Source organism: Aptenodytes patagonicus, chromosome 1, assembly GCF_965638725.1.
Source record: "Aptenodytes patagonicus chromosome 1, bAptPat1.pri.cur, whole genome shotgun sequence".
NCBI classification, from domain to species: domain Eukaryota; kingdom Metazoa; phylum Chordata; class Aves; order Sphenisciformes; family Spheniscidae; genus Aptenodytes; species Aptenodytes patagonicus.
Genome location: NC_134949.1, coordinates 51,844,526 through 51,864,860, shown reverse-complemented (window position 1 = coordinate 51,864,860; position 20,335 = coordinate 51,844,526). Strand labels below are relative to the sequence as shown.

Here is a 20,335-nt window from a genome sequence, read left to right as displayed (position 1 = left end):
ATGTGGAGAGAAGGGGAAGGGAACATCAGCCACTTTGAAAACAGCCAAAAATGACACAGGAGAAATAAAGATTGTAAATGAAAAAAAACGTAATGGAAGGAGAAAGTTAAGCAAAGAAGGGAATTAAAAGGGCAAGGAGGTTTGTCTTCTAAAGAATATGGAACCAACATAACAGAATTGAAAGGAGAAATAAGGGACTGCTGTAGTCATTTGTGGTCCCGGACATGTGGATATCTGAGAAAACTGAATGGAAAACCCTGTATTAATCATGTTGATAACTATTGTGGGGGTTTTGCATTGTCTTCGCACCCTACACCCCAAATCTCATGATAATTTTTGTTCTTTTCTTATGTCTTTAGCGTCTGGAATTTTATCATGTTACCCGGACTTCTCTCTTAAATCAGCTTTTAATTGTGTTTTGCAGAGAAAAAAATTGAAAATTGATCCATTAAAATGTTAGTAGCAAAAGGCCACCTGAAGGAAACACATTCCTTTTGTATATTTTGAAACTCATAATTTCTGAGTATTTGAAAGTGGCAATATTGATTTATAACTGCTGAAATTAGATACTCACTAATTTATATCTCTCACTGCTTATCTTTTTAAAATGTAAGCTACACACAGGTTTTTGAAACAAATTTAAGTATATTGAACATTTAGAGAAAGTAATAAGCTAGTTGTGAAGGTGCAATAGCAAAGTTGATAAAGACTGGTGTGAAATTATGCCTCATTCAGTTTCTTTGTGGCCCTGTTCTCCACGTAGAAAATACAATTAATATTGGTGCTCTAATTACATGAAACTAGTTATGATAAGTGTTAGACCATGAAATAAATAAATTCATCAGTAATAAGGACCATATAAATGTTAGGGATGGATAGATGGACATAAATGGTTATTATTGATCTGTAATTCAAAAATAGTTTGCAGGAAACAGTCTTTGTAGGATGATTCTCCTTAGTCTCCAGAATAAACCAGGCAGTTTTCCATATAGGCATTTTGATGGAGAAAGGCAGGAAGTGACTAAAAGTGAGATTTATAATGGAAGATATATGTAATCTTGATTATTTTCTCTGAGGATTATAATTTTCTGACAAAGTTGGCAAAAAAAGGAGTTTAGTGGAGAATTATTTAATAAAGTTCTGCTGTATTTGTGCTTGAAAATAGGGATAAAATGGAAAAACAGTCTGTAGGTCTGTTCTTGATTATGAAATGTATCATGAAAATAAGTTTTTCCTTTAAAAAAAAAGAAAAAAAGGCAGGGAGAGAGATTCTGTTTTACTTATTTTATTTAGGAATATATATGTAAAAAAAAGCCCCCCAAAAAATGAAGCCTAAAACGTATATACAGGTGCAACAAGATTATTGCTTTTCTTGCTGTTTGATGCTTACTTTTTTCACTTGGAAGTCTACATGTGTGTTTTTAAGAAGTTTTTTGTTAAGCAGCCAAACCTGGGAGGTGCTAAGAAGTTCACGTGGTATACAGTGAATTCAAGAGTTAAGAATTCTCATAACCTGACAGGTCCTAGGGCTGAGCTACAGACATGCCTCGAATTCTGGATGCTAGAATTGTCAAGGGTTTCAGTAGTGTTGTAAAAGCACGGGCCAATTGTAAAACTTGAGTATGAACTCGGGTTTTGACTTCAAACACCCTCGATTGAAATGTGTTTCAAATACAGTGAAAATCCAAGGTTTTGCCTGAGTTTACTTCACTCTTGTGTGACAGAGGGGAAGACGATCCTGCTTCACAAATGTCAAAGGCAAAATTCCCATTTTCTTCCAGTGCCCGGATTGGGCCCCAAAGGTGAACTTAAATTACCATAACAATTTGAGATAAATGTATTATTAGATTGTCACAGATCAGCAGACGGGCCAGAAGATTCAGATTGTTACAGCACTTGATCAGAGCTCAGCAGGCAAGCAGTTCATCTTAACAAATCATGATGGCTCTACCCCAAGCAAGGTGATCCTTGCCAGACAAGATTCCACTCCAGGAAAAGTTATCCTAGCAACTCCAGATGCTGCAGGTGTCAACCAACTGTTTTTTGCATCCCCTGATATATCTGCACAACACATCCAGGTAGATAATCCACTTTATTTCATAATTTTCGTTCAAATGGGATAAGAAGAGATGTTTTATTTCCAAATATGTCTGTCTGGGTTCTCCTTTTTTGAGTTTTTTTTTTTTAATGGTATACTTTTCCTTACACTAGGACTCAGCATGAATACTTAGAAATTATGAAGAAAACTTTTTTTTTTTGTAAACTTATTGCTTTTAAAATTTGTACCCTGGCTCATGACATCAGAAAGAATACTATTATTTTTATTGTCATTTCCAGCTCCTGCCATACCAACAGTCCTTCCTTATTTCTCCTTCATTGACTCTCCATCTGTTTTCATGTATTGTTGAAAAACATACTCCTTTCTCCACTGTCTTTATCACTTAACATTTCCTTCTGCTTGTTTTCTTTTTTGCACACTGTTGTAACTACTGTTCAGCTGTGTGAATTGTACTCCAAGGTAGTTTCTCAAAGAGACTATTTAGTAGGGAAATACAGTACTCAGTGGGGGTGGGAAAGTAACACTAAAGATTTTGGGTTTACTAATGTGAGATTGTAACTAGTCAGGGTTTTAACTCCCTAAACTGGTCCCCAGTGCACCTTACTCCCATGCACACTGTATGTGCCGCTTCCTTAGTCCTCACCCTACAACTTCCGAGCTTTCTGCCCCATATCCTCACCTGGCAAGGATGGGATGGTACTGATGTGAGGAATGTGAAGAACACGCACGGAAGACATGGGAGATGTGAGCTCCTTCAGCATGAAGAGGGAGATTACTGCACTCCAGCTAAAGCGTAGTTATTGCATATTGTTTACCCATGTACATTTATGCTGCTGTTAAAATACATCAGTCTGGTAGGCCAGGCAACATCAGGATAGCTACAGTCCATTTAGTCCAGTATCTTACACTTAAACAATGGCCAGAAACAGTTGCTTAAGGAAAAATATTAAAAACTGGACAAGTAAATAATGATCCTTCTGAGCATATCCTTTCACTTCCATTAGCTGATGATTTAGAGCAACCTCCTGATTTGGAGATTGCAGTGAGACCATCATATCTGATAGCTGCCACTAAAGTTTAACAACCTTTTCTGTTATTTATATAGACCATGTATGTTTTGGTCTGTATAATATCCTATAATACAATTGTATGTTGTGCAAATAATACTTTAGTTGATTTGATCTTCTGAGAGAAGTATTTAATTAGGTGTCTCTTGCACTATAAGAAACCGCTATAAAGGATCCTATTGTTTTTATAAATCACTATTATATCCTCTTTCAAGTAATCTCTTTTCAACTGAGGACCCCTGATCTTTTTAGTTTATGCTCTTCTGGGAGCCAGTCCACTACTCTGATTCGCTACCCACATGTTGTGTAAGCTTGAAACATATCTCTCTATTGTATATTACATTTTTTTTTTGAAGCTCACAAATCTTTGCAAATGGACGTCCAAGGTCCTTGCTCCAAAGAATTTGATTGCTATGAATACAGGAGCAGTAGCAAAAGCCAATCCTATTGAGAGGCATTCAAGCATGTTCAGTGGTATCATACACTTTGTATTTTAGGTAAACCTCAACAAGAGTATAAACCAGTGGAATATGATTTGAAGTAATCCATGTAAAAAATTATTTTCAAAGACAACTTAAGAGATGAGAAGTGTGCCACACTGGTTTAAAAAGCAAAATTCAGGAATAGAGGAAATCTGGACAAAAAATTCAAAGCTCTAGTTCTGATTGTACAGTTCGCGCAAAATTGGTTGGTTTGAGAGGCAACAGAGTATTCTGTCACTTTAGTTAGATTGTTCTATTGTCAGCTAGTGTGAATGGGTAGAGATTTCTTTTTTCCACTTAAAGTTCGTGAAATACAGAGTACCATTCATTTGTTGTTCAACTGCATCCTCTTTGGGATCTTTCATATTTTCTCCCCTAAATGATCTTTTCATCTGCAGTTTCACCTTTTCTGTTGTTCTTCTGTAGCCTTCACTTGAAATGCCCATTCATTTGCTCTGCAAAAAAACTCTCCTTTATTGCATCTTATCTTTACATTGACTCATTTGGCAAGGCCCTTTCTCCCATCATCTATTCTACCTTCAGTGGCTCCCCTTCATCTTAATAATCAATTTTTATTCTTCATTTGTGTAATGATATTAAGAGACTGGAAAGACATGATGTTAATAATGGAAATTAGGAAGGAACAAAAGCTTAATATTCTTTTAACTCATCAATATTATTTTTCTTAAAAAGATGTTACATTAAAAGAAAACTTAATAGATGAATCTCTGAGACAAAGGCTAACTAGAAAGAAGTATGCTTGTTAAACGTTCCCATATATATCATCTGTACTATCTTCCAAACTTTCTAAAAAAAGTGATTTCTTAATTTTCTCTATAGAAGATAGGGTACTTTCTCCTTTGGTAAGTTATCTTTCTTTTTATCAGAGGACCTGTTTTGAATATGCAAAGCAAGAATAAGAGAGTCTGGCTTCCCATAAAGACACAGTAGAAGTTAGAAACCCTTAAAACTTCTAAACTATAATCTCTTTAATGGGAAGAACAGGTTTTTCTTTTCTGCTTTACATAATTGTCAAGATGTTTGGTTGTTACTCGTGATATGTGTGTTCCTTTTTTAAATTGAATTTTTGCTGTGCTTTATTTGTGTCGCAGTGGGATAGAGTTTTGAAAGATCAAATGGAAGGCTATAGTGCCTACCCTGTAGTGCTGGAGTTCTAGTATTATGTGCTTAATGAAGCTTTACAGGTACCAGAGATAAATGAATGAGACAAGAATACTGTAATAATGTCAAACTGTTACTGAAAGCCAAACTATATACCACTCGATAGTTAATGATAGTGTCCAGAGTACCTTTTCTGTTGGTCCACCATTTATGTGTATTATAAAAAAAGGAGTTAATAAACCTGAATGTAGATACAGTAGCCTTTACAAGGGATTTTTTTGTTCCATCTGTTTGATGCTTCAGTCTCTTTTGTACTATGAACAAGTCATTAGGATATAAATACAAAATTGAACAAAAGGTAAGAGTATGCAGATGCTAAATGTATTTCAAAATGTCAGTCTATTTTGCAGAAGTAGTATTTAGATAAATGTAATCTTGAATTCTTTTCAGAAGTATTACAAGTAAAACTTTTGTTCCATCCTGATAAGGAGCACAGTGGCATGGCAGGTAGCTCCTTTGTGTCAATGAAGACTATAAAATGTAGTCAAGAAAACCTTATACTTTGTAGATTTGGTCCCCTATCTTAGAGAAAAACCACAAGCATGAGATATATTTTAATCTTTCTTGATGGTAAGAAAAAGAAACATGAAATTCTTTCACACTTTTTTCCAGATTTTAACAGACAACTCCCCCAATGAACAGGGCCTAAATAAAGTGTTTGATCTGTGTGTTGTATGTGGAGACAAGGCATCAGGTATTTACTTTTTTCTTTCTTTTTTTTTTTTTAGGTGGTAAAATTTTATAAAAGCAGTTTAAAATTTTTCTGAAGCTATATAACAGTTTGCATGCATATACATATATATTTATACATGCACAAACAGAAAGGATACACTACTCTTTCAGTGGAGAATTACACTAAGTGGTACTCTGGTGTCCATGGGTGGGATTTATTGTTGTTTTACATCATAAATTTAATGTTTTCTACCAGATAATTTTTGCCTGTTTTTCTTGGGCTGATGCATTTTATTTTCTATTATAAAAATTCGTCTGATAAAATTACTTAAGCAACAATGTTGAGAGTGTTTTCTTCCTTAAAATAAGGTCATGTGGTGAACTTTGTTATTGTTGACAAGTTCTCTTAAAATGTATGAGAAACCTGTTCATTATTTTAAATATGAAACCAGTAGGCAAGGAAGACTTTGCAAGTATATGAAAAAAATGCTAATATGAGATTTATGCAGGACAGTTGGTTATTTGAAGAACCATTATTAAAATTGTAAAAATGCATTATAATTCCAGTAAAAAATAAGCTTAAGAACGGTATAGTCATATATTGCCAAAGTAGAGTGCTAAGGTAAGAAAAGAAAAATGTTTCATGCACTTAATTTTGTGTAATGATATTAAGAGACTGGAAAGACATATAGTGGGAGCAGTGCACTGGAGAGCTCTGCCTCCCACATTCCCTTTGCATGTGCGCCTGCCGTCAGGTGTTCCAGATCTGTCAGAGCTGGAATTACTGAGAGGATGTCGTCTTTTTTATTTAAAAAAAGAGAGAGAGAGAACTACAAGGGCTGTTCCTCAGCATGGTTTAGCTGAAAGCTCCTTTTTCTTTGCACTTTCTTTGTTACAGAAGATAATGGGGTGTAAGAGAGGTGAGACATTTAACTTTGCTCTTTACTTACTTAGGTAAAATTAATCTAAGTAGGGAAATGGTTGCTCCATTAGAAGATTGTTATTGTTTGTCAGTGAAGTCTGTATGATGGACCTCCAGTAATATCAAAATACGACAGCTGCAGTTAAATGCTCCATTTGGGAAGTGACGGGAATAAAGTGTATAAAAATGGGGGGCCAGGGGGAAGAAGTAATTAATGTTAGGATATCATCATGAGAAGTAGTAGGATGGGGAGCAAACTTCCTAGAAAATAAAACCAATTAAAATTTTTCTACTGCGGCAAAGTTTAGCATTAAAAATAAGTTCCTAGAGCTCTAAATACACGTCAGACTTTACCCATCTCAAAGGAAATTTCTGCCAAACATAAGGCAAAGATTTGGTTGGTCTGCTCTAGTTGGCTCCTAGAGTTGACTCCTCTGGCTCCCCAGTGGAGGGCTGGAGTATTCCTTGAGAGGCTGGAGATCCCAGGAGCTATTCCTCCTGTCCTGGCCCAGAGATATCGAGCAGTGGTAGTGAATTTGGGGAGAGTGCCATGTTTCCCTGAGCAGCTGCAGGTTCTGGGGAGCCTCCCGTGTGACAAGCAGTGTCGTGCAAACTGCTTTGCAGATACCTCCAAGCTGGAGTCCAAGAAGCTACATCAAGGAGCAGGTGAAGCAGCAGCTCCGGTGCTTTGCAGGATGGATATTAAGTATTCACAATGCAGCTGCTGTTAAAATGTTTCACTTAGTGATGTTCTTTTAATATATATGATGCTTTATAAATTTAACATTTTAATAGTGTGGTAATATGGTTGTGATAAAGGAATCTAGAAAACCTACCAGAATTTCTAGAAGCTTCAGGCAGACGAGATTGATGTATCTAAAAAAAAGTTTGTGAGGAGCGAGGAAAGAATCTAAAAATATATTTTCCCTTAAATTAGTTCATATTTGAGATTTATTTCTGTAATGTGCCCTACTTAGTTCAAAGAGCAGCCTTAGTACCTCTGCAGTATGTACTTTGAGTGTTTGTCAGTGATCTTCAGTTTTAGAAATGTTTTTTTCTTCAGGATCACAGAATTAAAACTGTTGGAATTGCCAAGCATACCTTAATCAAAACCAGTATTTTTTAGTAATATTTGTGTTTGGTGCTATAGCAGAATCAAAACAATTTACTTCTGAAAAATAACTTTTAAACTTGACTTTTTTCTGTAGTATATCCTAGAAATTTTTGTATGTTAGTATTATATATTAGAAAATTCACAGAAGAACTGATTTTTTTAAAAACATTATTTAGCTATTTTAGATTATTCTTTCATTGAAGTTTTACTGAAAGAACTAAGGATGTACCATTACCCTGTTAGGAAAACAGGGTAATGGTGAAAGGGTAAAAGGTGAAATTAAAGCTTTGAAGTGATTACCTACTGCTGTCAAATGCCATGTTTGAGCTTTCTGTGGTTCCACTAGATTTAATGCATACAATTTCGACAGCTGAATTTGTAATGAGCAACAAGGCTTGACTGTAGGGACGTTTTAAAAAAGTTGCTAAAGAATGTATAAATTAAAAGAGTTTCTTCTCTGTTCTTGCTAACCTATTTTCTTAGGTTTTTTAAACACTGCTGTGAACAGATTCAGCAAGAATTTAATAAGCAACTTGCGTATTTGTAAAATCTCTCCTGTTTAAGTGCTTTGAACTAGAAAAACAATTCCCTTGCTTTTTTACATTGTTTTATAGCCACGATATAATTTAGGATCTGTAACCTATGGGGGAAAAAAGTGTTCTTTTTCTGGGTAAAATAGCAAATACTTTGTTTTTAATAAATATAAACTAAAAAAAAAATTATTACACTGTAAAATTAATGTCGTGATTTATGTTGTTCTGTAACTAGGGCGTCACTATGGAGCAGTAACTTGTGAGGGATGCAAAGGATTCTTTAAAAGGAGTATACGGAAGAATTTAGTTTATTCCTGCCGAGGAACAAAAGACTGTGTCATTAACAAACACCACCGGAATCGATGTCAGTACTGTAGGCTGCAGAGATGCATCGCATTTGGGATGAAACAAGATTGTAAGTCTGAATAAGTGTAAATTATTTTAGCTGGCAGCTAGCTATGTTAAAGTTTGTGCTACAAAAGATATGCTTTGTATTAATACAAATTGTTATCTTAATTTTATATTTTTAAATCATTGTATCTTTTTCCTTTAAAGAACTGTGCAAGTTTGGTGTATCAGAAGTCTGAAATGTTTTCAAGCATACATATTGCTTGACAAACTTAATAAGCACATTGCATGTGGTAAAAGTGAATTATTATTCCTAGGTGGCAAATGTCAAGTATGTCTCCATCTTTGCTTTTTACATATGCAGTTCAATTTTTCTATGCATAAGTTAAGCTACTGAACATTTTGAATCCTTCTACCTTCTTTTCACTTTTTCCACAACTGAGATTACTGGCAATTGTTGTTCACTTTTCACAAAGCTCTGCAGAGACAGCTATTCACAAGGCAGAGTTCCATAGTAATCTAGAGTTCAGTTCTTACTGATTCCTGCAGGTTTCAAGTTCCTTTTTAGATTTCCATACATTGGATGTAGTGATATTGCAATACCGCAGCAGTATCAGAATACTAAATACACAGAAAATCAAGCAATACACGAATTCTTCAGCCCCGATACTGCCACGCTGTTGCTATATGCACAGTATTAGTCTTGTGCTCTGCTCCCTGCCATCCAGCTCTATTTTGCTGACTCTCTTGAACCTCTGTGGACATTCTCCTCCTTACAGCCCTGATTCCGTCAGCAGAAACCAGTAACACTTTTCCAGCACCGAAGAAATTAATTCAGAAAGGGAGGAGAAGCTGAGCCGGTGAAAGTGGATCTTTACCCTCTAGTTCAGCTGGCAGTACTTTGCCCCTCCACAGAAGACTTTTCAAGCAGAACAAAATCGCTGGGGTTGGGGGTTAGAAGGCAGGAAAAGGATCTCTGGGTCATGGGGGAATACTGAGCAGAGGAGAGGATTGTTTTGGGATAAGAAGTCTCATTCCTCAGTGGAGTGGGGAGAGGAAAGAAAACTCAGCACCATCTTGTACTGTAGCTCCCTCAGTGGGGTTATTTGTCACTTGAAGAAGTCTTGGCCCTTTCTCAGCAAACTCAGATCCAGCTAGCGAGCGCAGGGTTAGCAAAGGAAGGTAAAAAACTTTTGCCTCCATCTCCCACCCTTTCAAAGCACCGTTCATGGGTTACGGGCTAGCTGTAATGGCATTGTCAATACTTGATATTTTGACATTTGGTTTTATGATACTTAACAATGTAAAAATTCGAATAGCATCACAGTCTACTACTAACTTGAAAGCTTTTTAATTTTTTTCTTTAGTTACACATTTTCCAAAACTGCATAATTGAAGAAAAAAATAGTTAATTTTTTTCCTATTTGCCTTTGTGTTTTAAAATGATGAACATTCAGGATTCTGTTAGGCTTAAACAGTTTCTATGTGCAGTACAATATTAAAGAGGCTCTGCTAGCCTGTAGCCAGTGCTTATCAGACTGGTGAACTGATGCGTATTTTAAATTACTTATAGGCCTGGTTTGTGACACTCTTTCAGGATCTTATTCCAATCATAAAACTACTTGCACCACTTTAAAATTGTGGAAGAACAATTTAGTGCATATTTTTGAAAGATTTGTACTTTGCAAATACCTTTTATTAATTAGGTTTTATAGTAACAATGTTATATTACTGTTATGTTATTTTTCCAGAAATTAAATTCTCCTTTTAAAATCAAACTGTAAACTAGTTTCTTTTGGCTTTATTCTGTAGAGCTAGAGAGTTCCCCAGGGTATAATACTGTAAGATTCATTTTAATGTTCTCTAATCCATCCAAAGCAAAGTGATGCATCTGTAGGCTAAAGCGCAGATTCATTCCACCTAGTTTCACTGACCCATTCAAATTAAAAATCTGCTTCTTCTCTGAAGTCAGTGGTTGTGGGTCAGGATGTCGCCCAGATCTTAAATGGTCTGAACTGAACTTTGTGAATGCCCCTTTCCCTCTGTATTGTCTAAGGTCCTAACTTAAGGAGCTTCTTTAAGTGCATAAAGTTATGTGGGTTCAACCCAGACCCACAATCCCTGGAAAAGGGTGCCATGAGTCCTTTACGAATGAACTGAGAGTGTGGGATAGTGAAATTGGGAGGAGAAGCTGTAAGCCTCCACTTAAAGATCCTAGTTAAAAACAAGGTATAAGGGGATTTCTCCCTTAATTGTAACTTGAAAAATTTAGTGTCTGTATGTTTGGTCTCAGACTTTGACTACTACGTCATTTCATTAAGAACAAATCAAATCGGTGTGTTGTTTTTTACCCAAGTTGTTAGCTTATTGGGTATGGGATTTTTTTTTAAAGTTATTTTCAGAATCATTATTAAAATTGCAGATTAAATAAAGAGAGGAAAAAAAGGATTATTTCTTGGTCTGTAATTTGGGATGTGACTTAATATTGCATATTGTTTTATTAGCTGTGCAGTGTGAGAGGAAACCTATTGAAGTGTCAAGAGAAAAATCTTCAAACTGTGCAGCTTCTACAGAAAAGATCTACATTCGGAAAGATCTTCGTAGTCCATTAGCTGCAACTCCAACTTTTGTAACAGACAATGAAACAGCAAGGTATGTAAATTCTACTCAGAAGCAGCTATCTCTGTTTCCTGAAACAAGAAAAATTAATGTTAAAATTAATCAAAATTAAAATGTGTGCTGTTTTGTGTCAGATCAACAGGTCTGCTGGAATCAGGAATGTTTGTTAACATTCATCAGTCTGCAATAAAAAGTGAGCCTGCTGTGCTGATGACTCCAGATAAGGTATATGATGATATGACTGATATATTAAGTAGAGTTGATTGCTGTAGTTGTGTATATAGGGTGGGAAGGGTGTTCTGTTTTGTTGTACTTCTGTTTTGTTAAATTCGTTTTTAAAACACTCCTTTACAACATCAGCCAGTGTTGCAAATGCCTTCTCTTCACAAGAATGCTTTTAGCCTTGCATAGTAAAAATGCTAAAAACTCTACAAAGTAAATGCCTTCCTCCACGGTTTTAGAGAGCTTTAAGGGCTGCATTATTTTTTCTTTGTATTGGGCAATCCTGACACTTGGATATTTCTTTTGTACCAATAAAGTGAGGTGTTTGCAAAACCTCACATGGCATTATCACAGTGCATTTCATAAATACTGTTAGTTTTTTTTCCCCTGAATCACTAATTTTGCAAAGCTAATAAGAGCTATCTCAGCAACAATCTTATTTCTGAGCTGGTTTTCCTTTGTTTCCATTTTGTTACACTTACTGATCCACTAAAGCCATGTGGTAACTTCCCTACACATGAACAGCAGGAAGCTTTTGTATTTTTCTAGCTGATATTAAATTACCTCATACTGTTTTCATGCATTTTGCCTCGCTTGCTCTGTCTGCAAAGGGCCCCATCAAAAATTGTTTATTCCATTTCACTTTTCTGGCTCTGTCTGTAGAGCATGACAACGCAAGCTAAATGACATGTAGCATGCTGGTGTTAGCAGCAGCATACTTGTCTGTAATCATGCACTTTCCTTATTAATTTTTTTTTTGTGGGACAGGGTGGGAAACATGTCTTACTGCCTCTGAGTTGCTGGTCAGTACTGAATCACTTTGTTCCCTTGCAGTTAAATAAAGATATAAAAACCAAAAAGGCTGCAGCAGAATTCCTTTTTCTGCTTGCTTTTAAAGATGACTTTTTATGATTCCTTCTTCTCAAACATTCTCCTACCCTATTACTACTGACTTATTTACACAAGGAAGGAAGGAAGATGCTAAAAATATAATCTAGCGCAGTCTTATACTCCTGGTGACTGACTAGTGAGTGGAGATGATAAATTCTCTTTCTGTACTTGCTTACCATCTGTAGCATTCTTTCTAAAAGAAAGAGATAGCTATTACTTGTAGAAGTAAATGTCTAAATATTTCATATTTTAGAAGCAGTGCAGTGTCTAATTGCTGCATTATGATTTATCCATTTACTGAAAACAATGGTTTTCTTACAGGTCTATTCACATGCTCAATTCATCATTTATGTAAAAGTTAGATTCTTCTATTGCAAGTTAACTACTGCCAATATGAGAGAATTAAAAGCTATACTTTTCCCTTAGGTTGAAGCATGTCAGGGCGATTTAAGTACGCTGGCAAACGTGGTGACTTCATTAGCGAATCTCAGTAAATGCAAAGACATGTCACAAAGCAGTACAGAGCTATCTATGATTGAGAGTTTAAGTAATGGAGATGCATCATTATCTGAACTCCAGCAAGAAGAACAAGCTAGTAGTGATGTTACAAGGTAAGGCACGTTGCACTTGAAAATATTATTCTTTTTGAGAAGGTCTCTGTCAATTCAGACCATTAATTAAATCATCGCAGTGTAGGAAATTTATCTGCATTAAAAATAATAGTAACAACAGCCTAAGCTCACGCAGAACATAAATCTTGTAAGATTCTTCCAAGTGAAATCATAAGGAAGTTCCATTGAGAAATAAATACTTTTAGTTGTTTGTACTTGAAATGAATTTCAATGTAAATGTTACAGCTGATGTTCTTACCTTCTGGTTGGCCTTAGTAACGTGTGTTAGATCTTGTACTATAGTCTTAGTACTTTGTGTCATCCTGGAAAACTGTTTCTTAGAGATCTCATCTGTGTAAGTAGTTTAATGCCTGTAACTATTAATCGCCTTAAAAGCTTGAAAAGCATTTTCTTTCTACACAGGAGAAGTCACAGAATTCTCACCATCAATACAAATACATTCACTGAATATCTTACAAACTTGTGTCTTGCACTGGTTTTAACTGAGCCATTTCGGTGAGCATGTGTAAGATATTCTGTGTAGTACGTACTCAGTTATTCCATCAATCACAACCGTGTTCTTCCTTGGTTGTCATCTCATGCAAGCTTCTGACAGCTGTCCCAGCAATATTCCTTTACACACCATCTACGTTGTACATGCTGTTTTGAAAATGTGTATGTGGAGTAAATCCATCAAGGAAAAAAAGATTGGTATATAATGAAGTAGTTTGTACTGACTGAAATACAGGATTTCCCCTATGGTCTCTACTGCTTTTTATAATTGCAAGCAGAATGTATTTGTTCTGCTCCTTTCTTTATATGCTGCTTAGAAAGTCAACGTGGCTTTATTTAAGTGCTGATTTGGGCCTTTGCTGTGTCTTCCTAGGTAAAGAATATAAGAATATGCTGTGTAAATAGTATTGTTGTACATGCTGATAAACTTCATTCAATACCATGGCTGTTCAAAAAGATGTAGTAATCTTTCATTTCTTTATTTCCTAGCACTTTCAGATGCTTGCTTTTGCCAACTTAAGTGTTTCTGTTCAGTTTTAAAAATCTGTCTATGAAAAGGCATCAAGTTCTCTCAACCAGAGAGCTTGAAAGAGCTCTGACTCAGCTTAATGTGTACTCTCGTCCCGTAGGTTACCTAATAGATTGCCAGTGGGGAGGTTCAAATTAAATATTCCTGTTTGTCCTGGTTTCGGCTGGGATAGAGTTAATTTTCTTCCTAGTAGCTGGTAGAGTGCTGTGTTTTGGATTTAGGATGAGAATAATGTTGATAACACAACGATGTTTTAGTTGTTGCCAAGCAGTGCTTACACTGGTCAAGGACTTTTCAGCTCCCCATGCTCTACCAACTGAGAAGGCTGGAAGGGCACAAGAAGCTGGGAGGGGGCACAGCCAGGACAGCTGACCCAAACTGGCCAAAGGGACATTCCATACCATGTGACGTCATGCTCAGTACATAAACTGGGGAAAGCTGGCCGGGGGGGGCCGCTGCTCAGGGACTGGCTGGGCATCGGTTGGCGGGTGGTGAGCAATTGCATTGTGCATCACTTGCTTTGTGTATTCTTCTATTATTATTATTATTATTATTATTATTATTATTACCACCACTATTACTATTTTACTTAATTTTATTTCAATTATTAAACTGTTCTTATCTCAACCCATGAGTTTTCTCACTTTTACTCTTCCGATTCTCTCCCCCATCCCACCGAGGCGGGGGGAGTGAACGAGCGTCTGTGAGGTGCTCATTTGCTGGCTGGGGTTAAACCATGACATTGTGAAAGGGAAGTCGTTACCCAAGCAGAAACTAAATTTTTATCCAAATCTTTGATTTCCTTGCCAGGCCCTATGCCAGCTTGATCTAACAGACACAGATGTTTACTGAAGAAAAGGCAGTTTAAGGGATTTCAAGGAAGCAAGTTTTATCCATCTGTGTTTTTCATATATTTTAATATATTCCATTGCTTGCAGCTACAGTAGTTAAGCTTTTACTTTTGCTGACACAAATTTAGTGCACAACTTTGCTGCTAGCATTCCACTGCTTTTATATTGTAATGTTATATGCCTTGTCCTCTAATGGCTTCATTATCTGTGTTCATTTTTTACAGTTTATCAGCAGTCCTATATATCTCTTAGTCACTGAGCCTGACAAAAAGAGAACCAAAGTTGTTTCTAGCAAAGGATATCAATACCATGTATTTTAATGTTGATTATACCTTTTTTCCTCACTTTGTGCGTTAGGTTTTCATAGCTGCCAGGCAAGCTTTGTTCTAGATTCTCTTTTCCTTGGTGTTCTACCTTGCCATCATTGCTCATGTTGGGGCTTTATGTATGAAAAGCACCCACAATGCTGAGCCATGAGGAAGCAAAGCTTCTACTGACTTCTGCTGGCGTACTACTGCCGGTTTATGAGACAGGAGGGAGAAGGTTTCTTTGAAAGCAAACATTCAAGAATAAGTGGAAACAAAGTATCATGGGCAGACATGGTTAACCAGTGTATCTGCCCACCCTATTTAAAAAGGTCTCTTCAGCCTCGGCTAGAATAAATACAGGATCGTGGCAGATGCATATGACATTTACCTTTTGGAGAAGGGAGAGATCTTGTTCCTCTCTTACATTTCTGTCCCTGCTACGTGAAGAGCCCTGCGGAGATCCTATTTTTTCTAAAGAAGCAGCTGCCTCTGAGCTGCTGGGTTTGCCTGTTCTACCTAAGGCTGCCAAGAGTGAGCCACGCAGGACCTGAAACTCAGATCTCCTAGCAGGAGTTCAATAATATAACTTCTAGAGCTTACCCATGAATGCATTCCCTTTATGCCTACTTTCCATATACCGGAGACAAAAAACGTCCCAAGTATATCTGTGTAGTCCACTTGTGCATGCCCCAGTCACCCTCGTGTACACATCAAGGTATACAGGCTAGTGTAGGACCAAAAACTAGTTCACTTACCACCTCAAGCCTGAGGCAGTGTCAGCAGCTCTTTTATTGTGATGTTTTGTTTGGTTGTAAATGGTTATGTCAAACATAGTAAACATTTAGATTTTTTTAGCATGTTAATGAATGTAGATAGCTAGGGAGTGCGGGGGAAGAGAAGGTGGCAAAGTTCTATTCCAGACTTTGGCATTAAATCAGTGATTTTAGATTCTGTGGTAATAAACACATCTCTGTAAATAGAGAATCAGCTCTACATACAAGCTGATAATCAGCTTTTGTAAAGTTTACAGACCTCAGTGCATAAGTTTTTCATGCAACCTATGCAAATGATACTGCTCTCCGGATATGTCATCTGTCTGTAGGCAGTGATCAAGTTTGTATATTTTTGATTGAAGATGTATCAGTTGTGGTTCTTGGGTGTATTGGTGAACAGAAAAACAACAGATCTGTTATCAAGCAGCAAAATAATGAGTAATATATCTGTGCTTGTCCTGATATCTCCCCTGTAACCTTTATGCATGTGGCAGGAGTCACTGCCCCACATCAAAGGGTACTAAGGATGGTATTGAAAGCATGAGAGTGCTCTCTCTTATGTATTTCAAAACAGTCTTTTCAAATTAAGTTGAATAACCTAACTGCAACTGATTACTTAAAAAAAAAAAAAAAAGCTTATTCTGTTTGTGCTTCACAGCAGCAAAAATCTGTAAAATTTATATGTGCATTAAGTTGCTTTAAAAGCAGTCTGATGGTCATGTCCTCAAAACGTTCATGCCAGCGCTCTCGGTAAACATCACTAAAGAGATCTTGAAAGGCAAACTGTGATTCAGCAGCACAATCAATATGTCAAAACTGTGAATTTGTTGGCAACTAGTGTGAACAGGATCTGCTGCTAATTTTTGTTTCAGAGCCACTGTAAGTTGGAGTTTTCAGGGATTTTGTTCACTGGAGTGTCAGGAAAAGCATGCTACTGACTTTTATTTTCCAAATCTCGTTCTTTGAAACAGACATCTAAATACAGGTTTCAGACATTTGCAGGTTCCTCCTAAATTGAAACAGTCTCTAAAATGAAATTTTATTTTCTTTTTGTTTGTTTGTTGTGATCTTACAGGGCATTTGATACTCTTGCAAAAGCATTAAATCCAGGAGAGAGTGCAGCGTGCCAGAACTCTGAAAGTATTGAAGCCAGTGTCCAGCTGATTGGTGGAGAAACAAGCATGAATATCGTTGAAATAGAGGGGCCACTACTCAGTGATGCACATGTAGCATTCAGGGTACTTAATACTTTTTTACTGTTGACTGTTTATAGCCATTTTAACATAGTAATAAAAAATAATGATTGATTAAATCTTATTTTGAATTTCTTAGAAGAGTAACTATTTGTTCAGGTATTGGCATTCATTTCTGATGAATGCACCACTTTTGTTCACTTGTTAACTACTCGTTTGGGAAAATGTACAGCTCTCTTCAGTGTTTTAGCTGCACTGTTTAGTTTATAGCTTTTTACCTTAGCCTTAAAAATAATAGGTAATCCATGCAAAAGGATTTACATAGACAACAGTCACACAAAGCAGAGTCAGCATCCACATTCTCACTTGTTAACAGGTGGATCTGATGCAATCTGCAACTGGATTTTGAGACTCTTGAGTGTATTTGTCAGTTTCTCCTTTGTGTATATACCCTATTTTAGTATGGTATTAGTTGACTTTAATCATTAAGGGAAAATACGGTTTCTTTTTTAGTGAGCCATTTATTTTCTGGCTTTATTTTTCATTTTACGAGCCTGCAGAAATTCTTCTATCCATTTTTTTCCATCTTATTATTCATGGACAAATCAAAAAGCTTGTTCATCTGAAAACTTCTTCAGTACCAGGCATTTTATTACACTTTGCCCCTCCGTGCTGGTTTTGGCTGGGATAGAGTTAATTTTTTTCATAGAAGCTAGTATGGGGCTATGTTTTGGATTTGTGCTGAAAACAGTGTTGATAACACAGGGATGTTTTAGTTACTGCTGAGCAGCGCTCACACAGAGTCAAGGCCTTTTCTGCTTCTCACCCCACCCCACCAGCAAGTAGGCTGGGGGTGCACAAGAAGTTGGGAGGGGACACAGCTGGGACAGCTGACCCCAACTGACCAGAGGGATATTCCATACCATATGACATCATGCTCAGCAATAAAACTAGAGGGGAGGTTGGCCGGGGGGGGCACTGCTCAAGGACTGGCTGGGCATCGGTCGGTTGGCAGTGAGCAATTGTTTTCATTTGCATCACTTGTCTTTCTTGGGTTTTATTTCTCTCTCGTTGTTGTTGTTGTTGTTGTTATTCAATTATTAAACTGCTTTTATCTCAATCCATGAGTTTTCTCACTTTTACCCTTCCGATTCTCTCCCCCGTCCCACCATGGGGGGAGTGAGTGAGCGGCTGTGTGGTGCTCAGTTGCCGGCTGGGGTTAAACCACGACACCCCCTCATCAGCACATGTTTTGATCACTCAAATAAACATCTCACTAATGCAAATGTCAGGGTTTTTTTTTAAATTGTGTTATTCAAACCATTATATTAAGAAGTATTAATTTCTGAAGATAAAACTACAACACTGTATTTAGCAGTTTTGGGTCAAGTCCCACTTTCTTCACATATGCAGGTAATGCCACTGATGTTACTCATGTACGTTGAGAAAGGTAGAGCTGATCCTTTCTGATGTATATTGATTATATTTTTAGTGCTTGGGAGCAGCTGTATATTAGGTATTTTACTCACACATCAAAAGATTTTTGATGTATTTATTTGTAAAATATTAATTAAAAGTACAAAAAAAGATGTTTTATGAAATAGGATTCACACACACTCAGGAATTGTGGTAATTTTTCAGGCTACTTATTCCACTCCTCTGGGGGAAGCTTTAGAAAGTAATGATGCCTCTGTGTTTGTATTTTTAATGTATTTATCTATATATAAATGTAAGCAACTTCATTCTAGTTACAATGATTCTTCTAAAACTTTTATTCTCTGAGAGTGTCTCAAAAGTTGAGTTTTATTTGGGATTTTCCATCTCCAGATGTCCCAGACATGAATATTTATCTAAGATAAAGATTCAAAATTTTTGCTTGTTTTGTTGCTTTGTAGTTATTATAGGGTATAACAGTGTGGCTAATAATCAAAACGGCAGTCATTCAATTTTATTTCAGGATTATCTCATGGTTATTTAAAAAACAATTTTACTTTTTCACTTAAATTCTAAGACTGATTTTTTCTTACTGTGTTTTTTTATGAAGAAAGTAAAATAACTGACTTGCACTTTTTTTTTTCTTTTTTTTTTGGTTGCCAGCTCACCATGCCTTCTCCTATGCCTGAATATCTTAACGTTCATTATATCTGCGAGTCTGCCTCCAGGTTGCTTTTCTTGTCCATGCACTGGGCACGTTCCATTCCATCTTTCCAAGCTTTAGGGTAAGTGTTCAGTTACTCTATTCACTCATGTTGTGAATACACACTTTTTAATTTTTTATCTTCACTGTCTTCTTCAGGGACATTTTAAAATATAAATCTACTTATTAAAACTGGTTTATAGATCTTCATCATGAAGGTAAATTTTCTGAATCAAAACTACTCCCAATCTCAGTCCAATTCAGGTACTATTTTGGGGTTTTGAAGGAAAAAGGAGTAGATTTATAACAATCAAATGCCTGCACACTGCTACTTCTTTAATAAATTTTTAGTAAATAGGACTTCCTATCATTTTTTAATAGCTACATCCTGAACTAAGATGCTTATCAGGCGGTCACCAAAAAGAAGCTCCTCTCGGGATCCCCAAATATTGTTATTTTTATAGGTGAATTAGTAGTAATAATTTTGCCTTTAATAACCTATATGACAAAAATGGTTAGCTAGATTCCCGAAGCATTCAGGGTGAAGTTGTTTAATTTCAGGGGATTTTCCAAAAACAAATGGTTGCTGTAACCAGAAAGTAATTCTTGCTATTCTTTTTACAGTGTGTATAACATCCCGCTTTTCCAGCAGAATTCAGTGTATCACTTAAAATTCTTAAGCTAAATGTAGTAGTACATTGCTGATTATCATGAGAAAACATCTCAAAACAGCATGGGGAAAAGTGATTTATGTTATTTTCAGAAGTAATTTTATGAAGATACATCAAACAAATAAAGAGACTGTATCAACTCTGACACAAATGGAGTATAAATCATGTTTGTCTGTTCTCATCTACAGTGTTTTTCTTTAATTCGCTATCAAAATAGTGTATGACTGTGGCAGCAAAGATAATGCCTTTTTAAAGTGAGGGATTGTCCCCTTTTCCAGGAAGGCTGTCAAAAGCAGGATGATCTATGATTACCATTTGTGTTTACTCAGATGTTTAAGCCAAGTTATTCTACATTAAGGAAAGATACGATATTGTGTGTAATTGAAGCCTGTGTTTTGGAGAAGGAAAAAGTAAAATTCTGTAAAGTTAAACAATAGCAAGGGTAAAAAATCAGGTAAATACGATGTTTTAATTTAGTAGAAATGTTGCCCTGCAGAATTTCAAAATATATAGCAAATTAACATAGTACATTATATCATTATACATTTTTTAAAGGGTTTTTGTAACAGAGCAACACTGCAAATTAGTGTTATAACAACAAATGGGAATTGCTTTTTAAAAATAAAATGTTGTACAGA

General features: G+C 36.2%; 1 protein-coding gene across 5 annotated transcripts in view; it reads left to right on the top strand.

Moving 5' to 3' along the window:
• The window catches only part of NR2C1 (nuclear receptor subfamily 2 group C member 1), a 58,001-nt gene that overhangs the window by 26,179 nt on the left and 11,487 nt on the right, over positions 1 to 20,335 (top strand). For 4 of the 5 annotated variants that reach the window (XM_076334674.1, XM_076334648.1, XM_076334656.1 and 1 more), the window contains 8 exons: positions 1,848 to 2,078; positions 5,403 to 5,484; positions 8,267 to 8,446; positions 10,884 to 11,031; positions 11,133 to 11,223; positions 12,538 to 12,722; positions 16,772 to 16,934; positions 18,987 to 19,108. In XM_076334674.1, coding sequence (XP_076190789.1) covers positions 1,848 to 2,078; positions 5,403 to 5,484; positions 8,267 to 8,446; positions 10,884 to 11,031; positions 11,133 to 11,223; positions 12,538 to 12,722; positions 16,772 to 16,934; positions 18,987 to 19,108 — 1,202 coding nt within the window. The remainder of the gene's footprint in view (positions 1 to 1,847; positions 2,079 to 5,402; positions 5,485 to 8,266; positions 8,447 to 10,883; positions 11,032 to 11,132; positions 11,224 to 12,537; positions 12,723 to 16,771; positions 16,935 to 18,986; positions 19,109 to 20,335) is intronic. The other variant, XM_076334681.1, reaches the window with a different exon arrangement.